Source organism: Monodon monoceros, unplaced genomic scaffold (genome assembly GCF_005190385.1).
Source record: "Monodon monoceros isolate NGI ecotype Baffin Bay Population unplaced genomic scaffold, NGI_Narwhal_1 Super_Scaffold_19, whole genome shotgun sequence".
Classification (NCBI taxonomy): Eukaryota; Metazoa; Chordata; class Mammalia; order Artiodactyla; family Monodontidae; genus Monodon; species Monodon monoceros.
Window position 1 is genome coordinate 9,946,706 of NW_021703775.1, and position 16,640 is coordinate 9,963,345.

At 46.4% G+C, this 16,640-nt stretch overlaps 1 protein-coding gene across 1 annotated transcript in view; it reads left to right on the forward strand.

Annotated features, from left to right (window-relative positions):
* Positions 1 to 16,640, forward strand: part of ACOXL (acyl-CoA oxidase like) — a 353,725-nt gene that overhangs the window by 89,850 nt on the left and 247,235 nt on the right. Inside the window, 1 exon segment of the mRNA XM_029232291.1 lies at positions 5,258 to 5,292. Coding sequence (XP_029088124.1) covers positions 5,258 to 5,292 — 35 coding nt within the window.

Genomic DNA, 16,640 nt, shown 5'->3' on the forward strand with positions numbered 1-16,640 from the left:
AGCGAGTGCCTAAGACAGCCCTAGACGGACATCCACTGCTGAGGACTAGTGGGTTGTGGCGTGTGTGTCAGGGTTTCAGAGTCACGCACGGAGGGGCAGGAAGTCTGGGGTGTTACCTGCAGGAAGACCAGCTCTGGAAGGTGCTGCTTGTGGGAGCACGGGGGCCCTGGCTATTAGGAGGAGAGAACAGTGTTGGAAGGAGAGCCAGAGAAGGGGTTAACAGGATGTGTTCGGTGGATCACTTTCCCCCTGCCTCCCATCCTTGGACCAGCACACCGTGGCTCTGTTTGTGTGGGATTCTGTCCACGCCATGGCCCTTCTTCTCCCCTTCACGCTCCTTTCCCATATTTTCCCAGAAAAGGGGAGGAAATCATTTAAAAAATACAGGAGGAAAATAAACAACAACCTTTCTCTGTGAGTTTATTTTGTGATGTTATAAATCTTTGGACCCTTGAAATTAAAAAAAAAAAAAAACAACTATAAAACAATCACCACCAAAGTATAGGAAAGGGAGGGAAGAGTCACGCCTAACAGGAAGGCTTTCCCCAAATTTGTCACAAACTCATTAATTCAAGATTGGAAGCTTGGAGAACCCGAGCAGAGCCTTGGCAGCACGGAAAGGTGTAAAGCGAGGTTGCAGACCCGCGGCCCCTGGGCCAGATTCCACTGACGTGTTTTGTTTGGCTCCCGTAGTTCTTGAAAAATAGTCAAATCAGTTTCAAACATGGGAGTTTTCATAATAAAACCCCTGACATCCAGCATTTTTTTTTGAGGAACGGGGAGCACTGGTGCCAGGGCTGTGGCTGGTTGGTGGCTGACCACGTGAAGGGGCATGGCTTCTGGTCACAGCCCCGGCCAGCAAAGCACCCCTGGTCTAGAAAGTTCTGGACTCACACTTGGAGCACCAGTCACCAGCTGGATGACTTGGAGGCTGGCACTTACTGGACTTTTCCTCCTCACCTGCTGCTGGCAGCCTTGTGTGTTTGACAGCACATTGTAAACACGAAGCGCAGCAGATTCCCAGCCACACAGGGACCCTTGGGCCAGCGGGCCTCAGGGAAGAGGCGCTTGGTGACAGTCGGTGCACCTGTAAGGACGTTCCCTACTGCCTTCTAAGACAGTGCCAGCCACTTCTTTCAAGTTTTTTCAAAAGATGGATTTTAAAAATGTGTTTTCTAAAATTATGATTATTTTACAAGGTCTGCACAGTCCACGTGGTGCTTTATAGGGTGTATCCGGCTACAGCTGGCCCACTTCTGGGTGTTTTATGGCAAATTATTCTCAGATTACCCTTTAATGCAGGAAGGCCTGCCAGTTGTCTGAGCTCCCTGGGTCATATAGAAAACCCCTAGACTTGATACGAAACAGCTGCCTCGGTCAGCTGTTCCAAAAAAAGGAGCATTTTCAGGCCGAAGCAGCAGGAAAAAGGTTTTTTGTAATTGGTGGAGATTTTGAAAAAAAAAAAAAAAAAGTTAAATTACTCTTTCCTGGCCATTAAAAGGTGATTGAATTTTGTTATCAACAAATTGTGGGAATCTCGAAAGAAGGGAGGTTGTTAAGTGCCCTCTGGCAATACTTACAGTATGTCCCGGGGGGGTGTTCTCCATGGAGGGTGGCTGCACAAAACTCCGCTGACCTCCGTGTCCCTGGGCCTCAGCCCGGGCTGGGCCGGGGTCAGGGGGCCAACCCCCGGGCCTCCCTCCCCTCTCTCCCCAGGGCCCCTGCTGAGACCAGCAACAAAAGGGTCAATTGTCTGAGGCCCCCCTTTGTCTCAGAGGCTCTATGGGCCTCTTCAAATGCCAAAGTGTCTCAGTGCACATGGGTGAATGCATATACACATGGCTGTAGGAATGTGTATCTGTATGTATATGTGCACATGTGCTGGTGCATGTGAGTATTGTATAAGCATGTGCGTGCACGTGTGCACCCAGGAACACATGCTTATTTATATGTGCACGTGCATGCACGAATAGGAATGCACACGTACCTGTGCATGCATACATGGGTGTGGGTGTGCCTCTGTAAGTGTGTGCATGCACACACGAGTGTGCACGTGTGTGCCTATGTGCACACACATACGAGTGAGTTGGGTGTGAATGTGTGCACATGTGCCTGTGTGTGCACACGCAGGCAGTGGTGAGACTTGCTCGAAGAATTTCTGAGATGCTGATGCCTCTTCGCAGGGTGAGCGCTCACAGAGGCCTGGCTGGCTGATGCACGTCCCTAGGGCCGAGGGAGAAAAGCATCTCTGGCCCATCTCTCAGCAGTTGGCCCAGTTACCTTGATGTGGCATTTGCTATGGGGCAGAAACCTCAGAGAAGTCTCTGCCTCCCCTGCCTTCTCTAGGGTCAGATAATAGGTAGGATGCAGGAGGAGGAACCATAAGGAGGCTCCCCACACAGCTCACTGGCCTCGTTTGCCTGTTCCAATGTGGGGTTTCATGGCGAGGCCCGCAATAGCTTTCTACACTGTTCCATTACCTTCTCCGGGCTGCCTGATCAGATCCAGTGCATCCTATGTGGCATTGAAGCCAGGTTTCCAGAAGGACTGTACAATGACCTGTTCCTATCTGTCCCATCAGTGGGCTCCCACGTAGCTCTGGGGTCTTTGTACAGGTGCCAATCATCCTGTTCCCTAGCGCATCTCTGGAGACCTGTGGGATTCTGTGGCTGGTCTGTACCATCCCAAGGTTCACACTCTCTTCCTTAACAAAGGTGTCCTTTTAAAAATGACTGTAAAACATATTTGATTCAGAAGCCAGTAAAAGACTAATAAAAATGCTTAATTCAAATTTGCTTCTGTGAAGGATTTATCTCCCAGCCCCTTTTAACCAGCACAGCTGCCATGTAACAACTTTTTCTGCTTTTTTTTCTTATTCTTGTCCTTCCCCAGACCCATTTCCTCTCCCTGCTCCAGCAAGGGCTTATCTTTCAACTGTGGAAAGGCACCAGTTAAACAGTACTCCAAAGCTTATCAGAATACTCAGGCAGTAAAATTATCTTATAATTAGCCTAACTGTAAGCCGGAACTTTTTAACCCCAGGAAATGTGAAGTTACCCAGCCCGTGAAATGGGCAAGTTGCTCATTCTGACCTTTTTAGGCTGCAGTTTCTACTTTTGTTTCATTCCCCCAATCATTTCCTCCTTTTTCTTTAAATTCTTGACGGTCCCTGAGGCATCTTCCTCTTCTGTTTGCTGAAGGCTCAGAGACGTGCACTCCTGGCTGAGCTGAAATGGATAATTGAATGCACTCAGGCGAGGGGTACGAAATCAACCTGTTATCTCCTTCATGCCTTCACTTCTAGGTACGCTTTCGGTAAAATGAAGCCTCATCTCACCATCGCTGATTCCATACTTCAGGTGCCTGCGGTGGTGACGCCCAGCCGAATGATTCCGGAGCTACCCCCACACTAGCTGGGGGATCTGCAGTATCCTGAGCTGGTTAGAAGAATTGGGCTTTCTTATCACAAAGATTTCTCCTAACTCTTCCTCCCCTTGTCTCTTGCTTACCCCATCGACCCTCCCACTACCCCAGGGACCCTCCTGTTATCTTGCAGCACCCAGGAGGGTGCCACAAAAGTCACCTCCCCACCCCCACTTCTATGGGAGCTGACATCAAGGGAATGGGCAGTGACGTGTTTGGGGGTGATAAGGTGCTACTCAGGTGGACTTTTGGCCCAGAAATGATAGTATAGATGATGCTTCGGTTTTTAACTGCAGTTGAGATTCTTAAACTAGTCATGCCACAATTCAGCCACAAGTGGGTTAGTGAGACTTACATAGGCATGATTAGGGCTGATCACTGTGTTTTACATGATGAAATACTTGCAAAGTTGCAAAAATTAAACTTAAAAACAATTAAAAATTAAATTTTGGAGTGTGACATTTTCATAGAGGGGTGTTGCCTATAAATAGTGGTAGTGATTATTTATAGAGTTTTTTTCCTATCCATCAGGCAGTATGCACACACGTGGGCATACACACAGATACAAACACATAGATAGAAAAATTGTTTCATCCTTATGTTAATCTGGTGAGAACATAATTACTTTGCCCATTTTACAGTTGTGAACACTGAGGCTCTGAGAGGTTAAATCACTTGCTGACACCCATATGGTTAGCAGTTGGACGTGGCTGTCACGTAATCCACCACTGGCCTTGCGTTAACCAGCCGAGGCCCAGGCCATATGGTCCGACCTCTAGTTGTTCTTGAGAGGTTTCCCTGACACCCCTACAGGGTAAGGAGGAAATTGCAGTGTCACCTCAGGCTCTGCCTGTGGCCGTGCCCGGCAGTCGTGTACACTTTCTCTTGATGTCACGTGTATATCACAGGTGCGATTTCCTTGCAGTCCTCGGAGCTGCCTTGCTGGCCTTGAGCTGACAGGATCAGGGTGAAGTCTGTGCTGATCCCCTCAGGGAGGCTCTGGCCCAAGTGGTCAGTCCCCCTGGGGTGGAGGTAGTGAGAGGGTCGCTCCCAGGACCTGGGCGTGGCCATGCTCTCCTAATGCAAACCTCAGAATCAGATCTGCTCTGCAGTCCCATCTTTTCACGGCTTTGTCTCAGAGCTGAAAGAGCCCTGTTTTGCTCATGGAAAGAGTAGAATGGTGGTTGCCAGGGGCTGCAGGGTGGGGGTAAGTGGGGAGATGTTGGTCAAAGGGTAAAAACTTCCAGGGCTAAGAAGAATAAGTTCTGAGGGTCTAATGTACAGCATGGTGACCGTAGTTAACAATGCTGTGTTGCATAGTTGAAAGTGGCTAAGAGAGCAGATCTTAAGTGTTCTCACCAAAAAAATAAATGAAAGGTAACTCTGTGAGGCGATGAATGTGTTAATTAATGTGCTAATGTGTGTTAACCATTTTGCAATGTATGTGTATATGTCATCACTTTAAATAGATACCCTTTTATTTGTCAATTACACCTCAATAAAAAATAAAAATTAAAGCATTTTTAAAAAGGCAAAAAAGAGCCTTTTGGAAGTCTTTCCTGATGAGAGACACCTTCTGTCTAATCCATGATGGAATATTGTACCCTGTTTAAGACCCTTTCAAAATACCATTATCCTTTTAAGAGTTAAGTTGAAACTAAAGATCGATCATTAAAACATGTTATTTTTAAAAAAAGTGTTATTTAGGAAGCATTAGCAGGAAGGTGTTTTAAGAAATGTTTAAAAAAAATTGGCACGTTAAATCAGTTTTCTTGTGAATTCAGTGTATGCTTGATATTATTTAATATGTATGCCTCTCTCTTTTTAATTGCAGCTTGGGTTGACGATAGCCATTTGCTATAGCCACAGGTAAAGTTACATTTTTTTCTTTTAAGGAGTATCCTTACTGATTTATAGATTTTGGTTTGCTCAAGTCTACAAGCTTAATTAAGTCTTGAGCTTAATTTTGGTGGCTGCTCTATCTGTGATGTCAGTGTGATAGCAATTAGATGAAATTGTTCTAGTTGCTTGATTGGTGAGAGCTAATCACTCTTTGGAGGAATAAGATTTTTACGTAAAAGTTGTGGTAGATAGCCCATTTCTTTTTTTTTAAATTTATCTATTTAGTTTATTTATTTTTGGCTGCGTTGGGTCTTCATTGCTGCGCGTGGGCTTTCTCTAGTTGCGGCGAGCGGGGGCTACTCTTCATTGCGGTGCATGGGCTCCTCATCGCGGTGGCTTCTCTTGTTGTGGAGCACGGGCTCTAGGTGCGTGGGCTTCAGTAGTTGTGGCACACAGGCTCAGTAGTTGTGGCACACGGGCTTAGTTGCCCTGCGGCATGTGGGATCTTCCCAGACCAGGGCTCGAACCCATGTCCCCTGCATTGGCAGGTGGATTCTTAACCACTGTGCCAACAGGGGAGCCCTGCCCATTTCTTTTAAAGTCAAAAATGTAATGCTCTAGGGCAGGGACCCGACGTGATTTCTGGGAGTGGACTCTGTCCAAGGGTGAGAAGTGGAAACAGGGATGTCATGCATGAGAAATGAGGCCAGAAAGCCACACGAAGGATTGGCTTAGTGACTTTATTCAGAAAGCCAGCAGACTGTGAAGATGGACTAGTGTCCCAAAGATCCATTCAGGCTTCTTTTATACTAAAAGGGGAGGGGGTGTGGCTGGTTGTTGCAGCCTTCTTGATGCTGGAATCCTTTGTTCTTGCAGCTGTCCTGTTGGTCAGGGCACAATGTTCCTATAAACCTCCAACAAGACAAATGTTATTCTCTGTTCTGCAACTTTTTATCTCTATGAATGGGAAAGTGTTATACCTTTAAAGGTCAGAGCCTTGAGAATGGGCTACCCTGTATATTCCAGGCTATAGGCAACATTCTTTTAGTGATTAACTTGTAACAAGAGCAATAGAGTACAAAAAGGTTAAAGTAAAAGAAACAGACTCAGTATGGGGTCAGATTTGTTCTTCCCTATCACATCCCCATGGAGGTGGTGGGTGCACCACGAAGAAAGCACTTCGCTTGGATTGTAAACAACATTCCCCTTTGTTCCTCTTTCCCCAGAGCACCCGCCTCACTGAGGAAATGTGGCTGGTAGATAGAGGTTTACGAGGCTGAGTAGCAAGGTAGGCACCCTGAGCCATGGCCCTACGGGAACTAAGGACAGGAGCTCTGTTGTGATCAAGGGAAAGAAGGATGTTCGGGTGGTAAACGAACGTCGATTTTAGAGAGGGCAGAGCTTTGGAGCTGCTCATCCTGTGGCCACATTTATGGATTCTGCCCCAGTTCCTATCTGCCTACTGTCACTGGACGACCATTTATCATGCTCGTGCAGTGTGTGGGTCAGGGGTCTGGAAAGGGCCGTGAAGATGGCTTGTCTCTGCTTCACAGGGCCTGGAGCCTGTGCTGGGGGACTCAAGGGCTGGGGGGCGAGTCATCTGAAGGCTCACTTGCTCTTGTGTCCGGTGGGTGAGGCTGGCTTGTGGCTGGGGGGGCAGTCTCTGTTCCTCTCCACATGGGCTGTTTTGAGCTTCCTCACAGCATGGTGGTTGGCTTTCTCTGAGTGAGTGTCCTGGAAAGAGAGAACCACGTGGAAGCTGTCTCCGTTCTGTGGCCCAGCCTCACAGAGCATCACTTCCACCTTGTTCTATTGGTTGGCACAGTCGCAAGCCCCCACTTGTGTTCAGAGGGAGGGAGTAGAGACACCCCCCTCGGCCGAGGGAGTGTCGGTCACGTTGTAACAAGAACATGAGAGGTGGCAGAGCTCTGTTCGGCCATATTTGGAAATGCGCTCTGCCATGGAGCCCAGCTGAGTGTCGGAGTATTTATTTAGAGCACTTGTGGAAAGAAATTTAAGACTGTCCTTGCTGCAAGGCACTCACTAGTTGGGGGTACACAAGGGGTATGTCTGAAGAAGACAGGACAGATGCAGCTCTCATAGGAGGGGGTCAACCAATCAAAGGAGGCTTCTTAGAGGCAGCGGCCCTTAAACCATCCTCATTCCACCAAAGTGCGAGAGTGGGACGCAGGTCCAGTTGGCTCAGGGAGATGCCTGGGCAGGCTGAGAATACAGGTCCCTGAGAACACATAGCCCTTCAATGACTATTTGACATGTATTTGGAGGAGAGGCAGCGTATGGGGAGGCTCTGGAGGGGTGGGGTGGATCCTGGCTGCCTCAGCCTTCCTTCTGTAGCCCTAGGAGTTCAGTCGCAACCCTAAACTTAGAACCCACTCCTCAAAACAAAGGCCCTGCCCAGGCTGGATGGCAGGCAAGCAGAAAGGCTAGCAGTTGTCTGTCTACGGGAGCATCTGCCTTCTGGGTCCATGCTCCATCCAAGGAGCCTAACCCCGCACTCCTTCTGGCCAGGCCACTGCTGTGCTCTCACGGGGACGTCCTGGCAAAGGGAGCTGCCCCTGGGCTGTGTTTCCAGGGAAGTTTGCCTCCAGGCTGTCCTGTCTCCTGTCTTAGCTCTGGGCCATCAGGTTCAGAGCAGGGAGTCATGGATGTTTGCATAAATGCAGCAAAAAGCGAAGACAAATCTAAATAAGTTACAAAGGGAAGTAGTGAGATGGGGGAGGAGGAAAGCGAAGGTATCTACTGAGCTTCCTTTGCCAGTGTCCAGTGCCTTCACCATATGCCTCAGGGGCTGGGGCCCCCGGAGTGAGCGGTGGCCCAGCGAAGCCCATATTCACAAGAGACTGCTCACAGCATCCATGTGCCCCTGCCAGGAGCCTGAAGTCTTTAGGAGTGGAAAGAATGATTAGAAAGTGATTGCTGTAACTCAGGGATGACCCGGAGACTTTGTTTTTCTTTTTTGGCTTGGCTGGGCCTCGAACAAAGTGTAAATGTCCAATTTCCACATCCGATGGATGCAAGCCAAGGTGGGGAGAGGTTGTGAGGAGCGTTTGACCTGTCCAGGTACCAACATCTTAAAATAATGGAGGCCTTATCAGAGGTTGTGTTTTTTTTGCTTTTTTTTTTTTTAAGATTTTTTTTTTTTTGTGATGTGGACCATTTGTTAAAATCTTTATTGACTTTGTTGCAATATTGCTTCTGTTTTATGTTTTTGGTTTTTTGGCCCCAAGGCATGTGGGACCTTAGCTCCCCAACCAGGGATCGAACCTACACCCCCTGCATTGGAAGGTGAAGTCTTAACCACTGGACCGCCAGGGAAGTCCCCAGAGGTTGTGTTTTGCAAAAATTATTTCTGAAACAGAGGGGATTCTGAGTTAAAAATTCCAGGAAGTGCAACAGCAGCCATCAAGTGTGGTGAGGAGGAATCCTCCAGTCTGCAGGAATGGGTGACACTTGATACGGTGTCACTGAGGAGACACTTGCAGGTCAGGGCCACACCACCTGCCCCTTGCCCCATGGCCTTTGTCCTGTCTCCGGGGTCAGCGGGCACAGGAGGAATCGGCCTTTCCTCTCAGACACCTACAGGTCACCGTGTTGCCTGCTGGTGCCTCTTCTGTCCCTCCTGCTGCCTGGCCCTGTCACACACCTCTGTCCTCACATAGGAGGAGGAAGATGAAGGGGGTGGGTTTCTGGTTGTGTCCCCTCTTTAAAAATCCTACTAGCTTATTTAGATTAATTGAAACTTCCATCCTTTTGTCGATTGCTTTTTTTTTTTGGTAAATTATACCTGACAGAAATTTACCATATTATTTATTTATTTATTTGTTGGCATATACTTAATTTACAATGTTGTGTTAGTTTCAAGTGTACAGCAAATTGACTCAGTTATATCGATACATATACATATATATTTATTTTCAGGCTCTTTTCCGTTATAGGTTATTACAAGATATTGAGTATAGTTCCCTGTGCTACACAGTAGGACCTTCTTTTCCTGTTTTATATATTGTAGTGTGTATATGTTAATCCCAAACTCCTAATTCATGTCCCGCCTCCCTCCTTTTGGTAACCATAAGTTTGTTTTCCATGTTTGTGAGTCTATTTCTGTTTTGTAAATGAGTTCATTTGTGTCATTTTTTTTAGATTAAAAGTGATCTAAAAAATAAAGTTTACCATTTTAACCCTTAAAAAGGATTAGGGAGTGTACAGCTCCGTGGCATTAAGCACATTCACATTGTTGTGGAGACATCATCACCATCCATCTCCAGAACTTTTTCATCCTCCCAGACTGAAAGTCTGCACCCGCTGAACACTGACACCACTGTCCCAAGCCCCCGGCAACCACCATTCTACTTTCTGTCTCTGAATTTGACGACTCGAGGAACCTCAAAGAAGTGGAATCATATGGTATTTGTCCTTCTGTGGCTGGCTTATTTCACTTAGCAGAATGTCCTCAGGGCTCATTCATGTAGCATGTGTCAGAATTCTTTCCTTTTTAAAGGCTGTATACTGTTCCATTCCACAATAACTTTTTCTTTATCCATTCACCTGTCGATGGACATTTGGGTTGTTTCTGTCTTTTGGTTATTGTTAATAATGCTGCTGTGAACACGGGCGTACAAATATCTCTTTGAAACTTTGCCTTCAATTCTTTTGGGTGGAATTGGTGGATCATATGGTAATTTTATTTGTAGACTTTTGAGGAGCTGCTGTACTATTTTCCTGTTGATTACTTTTTAAATGGGGTTGTATCTGTGTCTATATAGTTCTTGGTCACTTCAAAAGCTCACGGCTGGGCTTCCCTGGTGGCGCAGTGGTTGAGAGTCCGCCTGCCGATGCAGGGGACACGGGTTCGTGCCCCGGTCCGGGAAGATCCCACATGCCGTGGAGCGGCTGGGCCCGTGAGCCATGGCCGCTGAGCCTGCGCTGCGCAACGGGAGAGGCCACAACAGTGAGAGGCTCGCGTACAGCAAAAAAAAAAAAAAAAAAAAAAAAAAAGCTCACTGTTGCTATTGAGAAATGGTTTCCAATTCCCTTGTCACATTTGCCCAGAGCCCAGATGCCGGGATTGAGGTTTTCCTGGGTCTTTCTTGTGTGGATAGGGATGTTTTTGGAAACACAGTTCGGGACTTTTGGTTCTAATCACCAGGTCTGTTTCCAGAATTATAACAGCAGGGCTGGGGCCAAGCGAGGTGGTGGAGAAACCCCAGCAGACTCCTTCAGTAGGTGGGGGTGAGATGAAGGGGAGCGAAGAGGCAAATGTGGTTCCAAGAGGCCAGTATTGGGAGGATGGACTCACCTATGAAGAGGGACAGACTCGGTGGCCTTAAGGGACACGAGTGTGGGAGGAGGGGAAGGAGCCTATAAAATCTGATAACGCTGCTAGCAGGCAGCACCTCTCAGGCTGCTGCAGACATGTGGGGCAGAGCTCTTGTGTGGCAAGAAAGGAGTTTACGGCTCGAAGGATGCCCGGTTTTGTTTTTGTGCATCTGCGTTGGTGCCTCAGCTATCAAATTTCCCTTGTTACAATGAACTACAGTGAACAGTGCTCAGAGTTAGGACCAGTCCCCGCCCCGACCCCTACCCCCCATCTCCTCACTAACACGTGCACACCCCAGCCATCCCCACTCCTGCCCCAGGCATGATGGTTCAGCCTCTAAATCCTGCTACACCTGTTACTCCAGACCTATGCGTGTGATACAGGAGTGCGTGCATGCCTCTGTGTGTATGTGTGTGTGCGTGTGCGTGTGTGTGTGTGTGTGTGTGTGAGACGTGGTGTCGGACAGGGGGCTGAGGGGCCAGGAAGTGGAGAATGACGTAGTCATATTCCCAACGTATAGATGTACCAAGCAAGGAAGAGCATCTACTGTGACCGACCACGTGTTTGGCAGCAAGTCCTGCACGCGTTTCATTTATTGTCGTGGCATTTTAATTTATTTTCGTAAAGTCAAGTCACTTTTCAGAGTGGAAAATTGTCCCTTGATGTTCATTCCCCACGGTTTGGCTTGAGGTTTTCGGGTGGAATCCACACGGTGGTGACGGCTGGGTAACCCCCAGAAGTGCCCTTTGCAGGTAACAGCTCTAGAGGCCCCACTACCCGCCCAGCGGGGAAATTGTTCCCCACTGTGTGGGTGTTTTGTTTTTTCTTTTTCTACAAGATTGAAAGAGAGTTTAGATGTTCTTCCTGCCTGTCACAGGGCAGCAGCCCAAGGAAGCCTGCTCCCTCCTGGTGGGGACCCCTGGGCCAGGATGAACCGGGCTCAGGAGGGATCGGCTCAGCTCCGGCTCTCATTCTCCGATACGGTGGAGAGCTCGCCTGCAACAACAGTGGGGAATTTTTGCATGTGGCACTTATGACCATATTTCGAAGAAAGGCTCATGAAAGCAAGGTGTGAGAGCAGCAAAGTGGCCCCCGACAGAATTACTTTGCTCTGTTTTTTTGTTTTTGTCGGTTGTCCTTTCCTAATAAATGAGGAAGGACGGATGGACCTAGAGACGATTGTACTAAGTGAAGTCAGTCAGACAGAGAAAGGCAAATACCATATGATATTTCACTTGTGTGTGGAATCTAAAATATGACACAGATGAACTTATTTACAAAGCAGAAACAGACTCACAGACATAGAGAACAGACTTGTGGTTACCAAAGGGAAAAGGGGGTGTGGGAGGAATAAATTAGGAGTTTGGGCTTAGCAGATACAAACTACTATATATAAAACAGATAAACACACGGTCCTACTATATAGCACAGGGAGCTATATTCAATATCCTGTGATAAACCATAATGGAAAAGAACATGAAGACGAATATATATATACACACACAGGCACACACACAGACGCGCGCGCACACACACACACACACACACACACGAATCACTTTGCTGTGCACCAGAAACTAACATGACGTTGTAAATCAACTACGCTTTAGTTTAAAAAAGTAAATGAGGAAGGAAGGGAAGTTTCCATTTGGCTTGTTAGAGTTAAATGGAAAGCCGCAGAGTTTTGACTTTTAGATGAAGGCTAAAGGTAAATCATTCTCACAACTGATTTCTTTCTGTCAGTTTCTTGGATAGAATCAGGACCCTATTCAGGCCTGTGCTCTAACCCTAATATTGGAGCTACATGTAGCAACTCCCTGAAAGGTTTTGAGGTCCTCTGAGGGTTGGCAAGGGGAAGGGAGAATGGGGGAGCTTGCATGCGATTAGTCCGGGGAAGTGGGCGAGCTGACAGCTTGATCAGCCCTGAGCTGGACTAAGGTGGGTGTGGCCTTACACCGAAAAGGCAGACCCCCTGATTTTAGGTCATTCTGAGACTGCCTTCAGGTATTGGTTTCTGAAGGAGCCCAAGAGGGCCCAGCAGGAAGTGAAGGGGTTGTGTACTTTTGTGTTCTGGTTTAGATTAGAAGCAGAGTTTGAAGTTCCTAGATGAAGCAGAATATTTATTGAATGGACAGGCTGCATCAACGAGCAAATGAAATTGTCATCTTAAGATACAAAGGGAGGAAAAGACAAGAAACAGGGCCATCAGGCCTATTGGACGTTGATTTCAAACACCTAGCGACTCCCATTTGGAGCTGGTTTGATCTTGTGGAGACAGCTGGTGGAGACTGTTGTTCTCCAAAGTCTGTAAAAATAAACAAAGATGCCATTCTGGCCTTTTTTCCCCTTCCAGGGAGTAGTTGTTTCTGTCACTGGGGTTCTCTGGCCGACTGTTCCATCTGTCTGTTTTTCAGACTTCACAATGAGGCTCCAACCAGATTTATACGCAGGGTTGCCAAGAAATTTATTCAACCCCAATGGTATAATCTTAAAAGCAAAGCCATCTTTTGGAAGGTTGTGTTTTTTAGATAACCTTAATGCAAACGTTTGCCCTCCAAAGAGCAGAATATGAATGTTCACAGGGTGTCTGAGTTAGATCCTCTTAGTGAGGACCTTGGGGGCTGAGGTTGTACAGCAGAGCTCGGCCTGGGGCTGTGGATATGCCTGGTGAGTGGTAGATGCTTTTCAGGGTCCAGGGGACTAAAGGGTACATGGATGTGCCTCTCCATCCCCTCCGCCACCCCTGTTTAAAAATTGAAGTATGGTTGATTTACAGTGTTGTGTTAGTTTCTTGTGTACAGCAAAGTGACTGTACACCAGAATATATATATATTCTTGTTCAGGTTCTTTTCCATTATAGGTTATTCCGAGACATTGAATATAGTTCCCTGTGGTATACAGTAGCTCCTTGTTGTTTATCTATTTTATATATAGTATTTTGTATCTGCTAATCCCAAACTCCTACCCCCTTTGCCCTCCCCCACCCCCTTTGCCCTTTGGTAACCATAAATTTGTTTTGTATGTCTGTGAGTCCGGTTCTGTTTTGTAAATAAGTTCATTTGTATCAGTTTTTTGGATTCCACACATAAGTGATACCATATGATATTTGTCCTTCTCTGTCTGATTTACTTCATTTGGTACGATAATGTTTAGATCCATCCATGTTGGTGCAAATGGCATTATTTCTTTTTTATGATTAAGTAATATTCCATTGAGTATACACACCACATCTTCTTTATCCATCCGTCAGTGGACACATAGGTTGCTTCCATGTCTGGCCTATTGTAAATAGTGCTGCTATGAACACTGGGGTGCATGTATCTTTTCAAATTAGAGATTTTGTCTTTTCTGGGTATATGGCCAGGAGTGGGATTGTTGGATCATATGGTAAGTTTTAGTTTTTTGAGGAACCTCCATACCGTTTTCCATAGTGGCTGCACCAATTTACATTCCCACCAACAGTGCAGGAGGGTTCCCTTTTCTCCATACCCTCTCCAGCATTTATTATTTGTAGACTTTTCGTTGATGGCCATTCTGACTGGTGTGAGGTGATGGTACCTCATCGTAGTTTTGATTTGCATTTCTCTGCTAATCAGTGGTGCTGAAGATCGTTTCGTGTGCCTGTTGGCCATCTGTATGTATTCTTGGAGAAATGTCTATTTAGGTCTTCTGCCCATTTTTTGATTCTTCATCCCCTTTTGATCTCTTGTCTGGTATCAGGTTGGTGGCTTTGTTTTCTAGGGACCTTCTCGTCCAGGATCCTGGCCATTTCCCCAGTCAAGCCTGCTCATCACATACCTGTTGCCACCTCCACAAGATGGCCTCTAGGGAAATCTTTTGCCTGCCACCAAGGGGATCTTTCTCAAACACAGATCTGATCATGCCCCTCCCACTCAGGAGTTTCCGTGGACTTCCATATGTAGAGAACAGCGTTCTGACCCTTAGCATGGGCTTCCAGACCTCATGCCCAACCTCTGTCTCCTCCCATTTTGCAGCCCTGAGCTTCCTGCCTCCTTTACCCCTTGCTCTGGCATTTTCCTTTGAAGACTTAACTTTCCTCCTCTCTTCTGCATTAGTGTACTCCTACTCACCCTCCAGTGGCCCCTTAGATGTCACCTCCTTTTCGACAATTTATCCAGGAACCATATTCCTTTCTGTTGTAGGTCTCAGGGCTGATTTCCAGGTCTTTTCCTTTCTGTCTCAGGTAGCAGGTTGGAGAGGCAGACTGCCTTCTTATTCCCCCCAACACGTGCCCCTCCACATAAGAACATGTGAACTCCACAGCTCAGCCCTTCGAGCCAAGGCCGTTTGGCAAAGCCAGTCTGCATGGGTAGGTCTGGGAGGAACTGGTTGGTCTTCCTTTTATAATATCTCTGAAAGGTAACCACTCTTTTACTTTCAAAAAGATAAGGCACCCAACTCAAATTGATCTAGAGATTCAATACAAATCAAATGAAAATGTAGAAACATAAATGTTTTGTATAATGATAAGCTAATTCAAAAAAAGACAAGATCATTCAAAAATTTATGTATAAAGGCCAAAGAGCTAGAATAGCCAAAGCAGCTTTGAAAAGGAGCAGAGTTGGAAGACTTACACCTCCTGACTTCAGAACGTACACTCTAAAACAACAGTAATCAAGATAGCGTGGTATTGGTGAAAGATAGATATACAGGTCAGTGGAACAGAATAGCGTCTACGAGTAGACCCACACGTAAATGATCGATTGATTTTCAACAAAAGTGCCAAGGAAACCCATCAGAGAAAGGATAATCAAACCCCAAAGCCTCAACCCATCCCTTACAATATGTGTAACAATGAACAAAAATGGGTCATGGGCCTAAAGTAAGAGCAAAAAAATCCCGAAAACTTTATAGAATAAAACATCGCAGAAAATCTTTGTGACCTTGGGCCAGGCAAAGATTGCTTCAGACACAAAAAGCATAAACTATAAAAGTTGGTAAAATGGATTTTATCAAAGTTAAAAACATCTGCTCTTTGAAAAACCACTGCTAAGAAACTAAAAGACAAAAAACAAACCAGAAGAAAATTATTTCAAAACACTTATCTGATAAAGGACTTGTATCCAGAATACGTGTGGAACTCTCACAACCCTTTGACAGGAAAGCAATTGAATAAATGAGCAAAAATTCTTGAACTGATACTTGACCAAAGAAGAGCTACAGATGGCCCATCAGCCCATGAAGAGATGTGCAACATCATTAGTCATTAAGGAAATGCAAATTAAGACCACAATGAGATACCATTACACACAGATCAGAGTGGCTTAAAAAAAAACCCCAATGAAACACAGCAATAAAACACAAAACTCACAAACACTGTTGATAGGAAGGTGCTAGGACATGGAGTAACCGGAACCCTCACCCCTTTTGCTGGTGGGAAGGCAAAATGGTGCGGCCACTTTGGAAAACACTTCAGTAGTTTCTTGTAATTTTATTTTGATTGATTGATTGATTGATTGATGGCTGTGTTGGGTCTTAGTTGCTGTGCGTGGGCTTTCTCTGGTTGCAGCAGCGAGCGGGGCCTACTCTTCCTTGCAGTGAGCAGGCTTCTCATTGCGGTGGCTTCTCTTGTTGCGGAGCACAGGCTCTAGGTGCGCGGGCTTCAGTAATTGTGGCTCACAGGCTCTAGAGCGCAGGCTCAGTAGTTGTGGCGCACAGGCTTAGTTGCTCCCCAGCATGTGGGATCTTCCCGGACCAGGGCTTGAACCCATGTCCCCTGCACTGGCAGGCAGATTCTTAACCACTGTGCCACCAGGGAAGTCCGTTTCTTGTAATTTTAACCATTACCTTACTGTACCCCACCCAGTGACTCCACTCCCAGATTGTACTTACCCAAGAGAAATGAAAACATTCACCCACACCAAGACTTGTATGCAAATGTCCACAGCAGCTCTATTCACGGTAGCCCCAAAAGGAAAATGATCTTTACTGTCCTTCACCTGGGAAGTTGGATAAGCAGACTTCCACATCCCACATTTCACTGGCACATCTGCACGATGAAATATACTCAGCATTA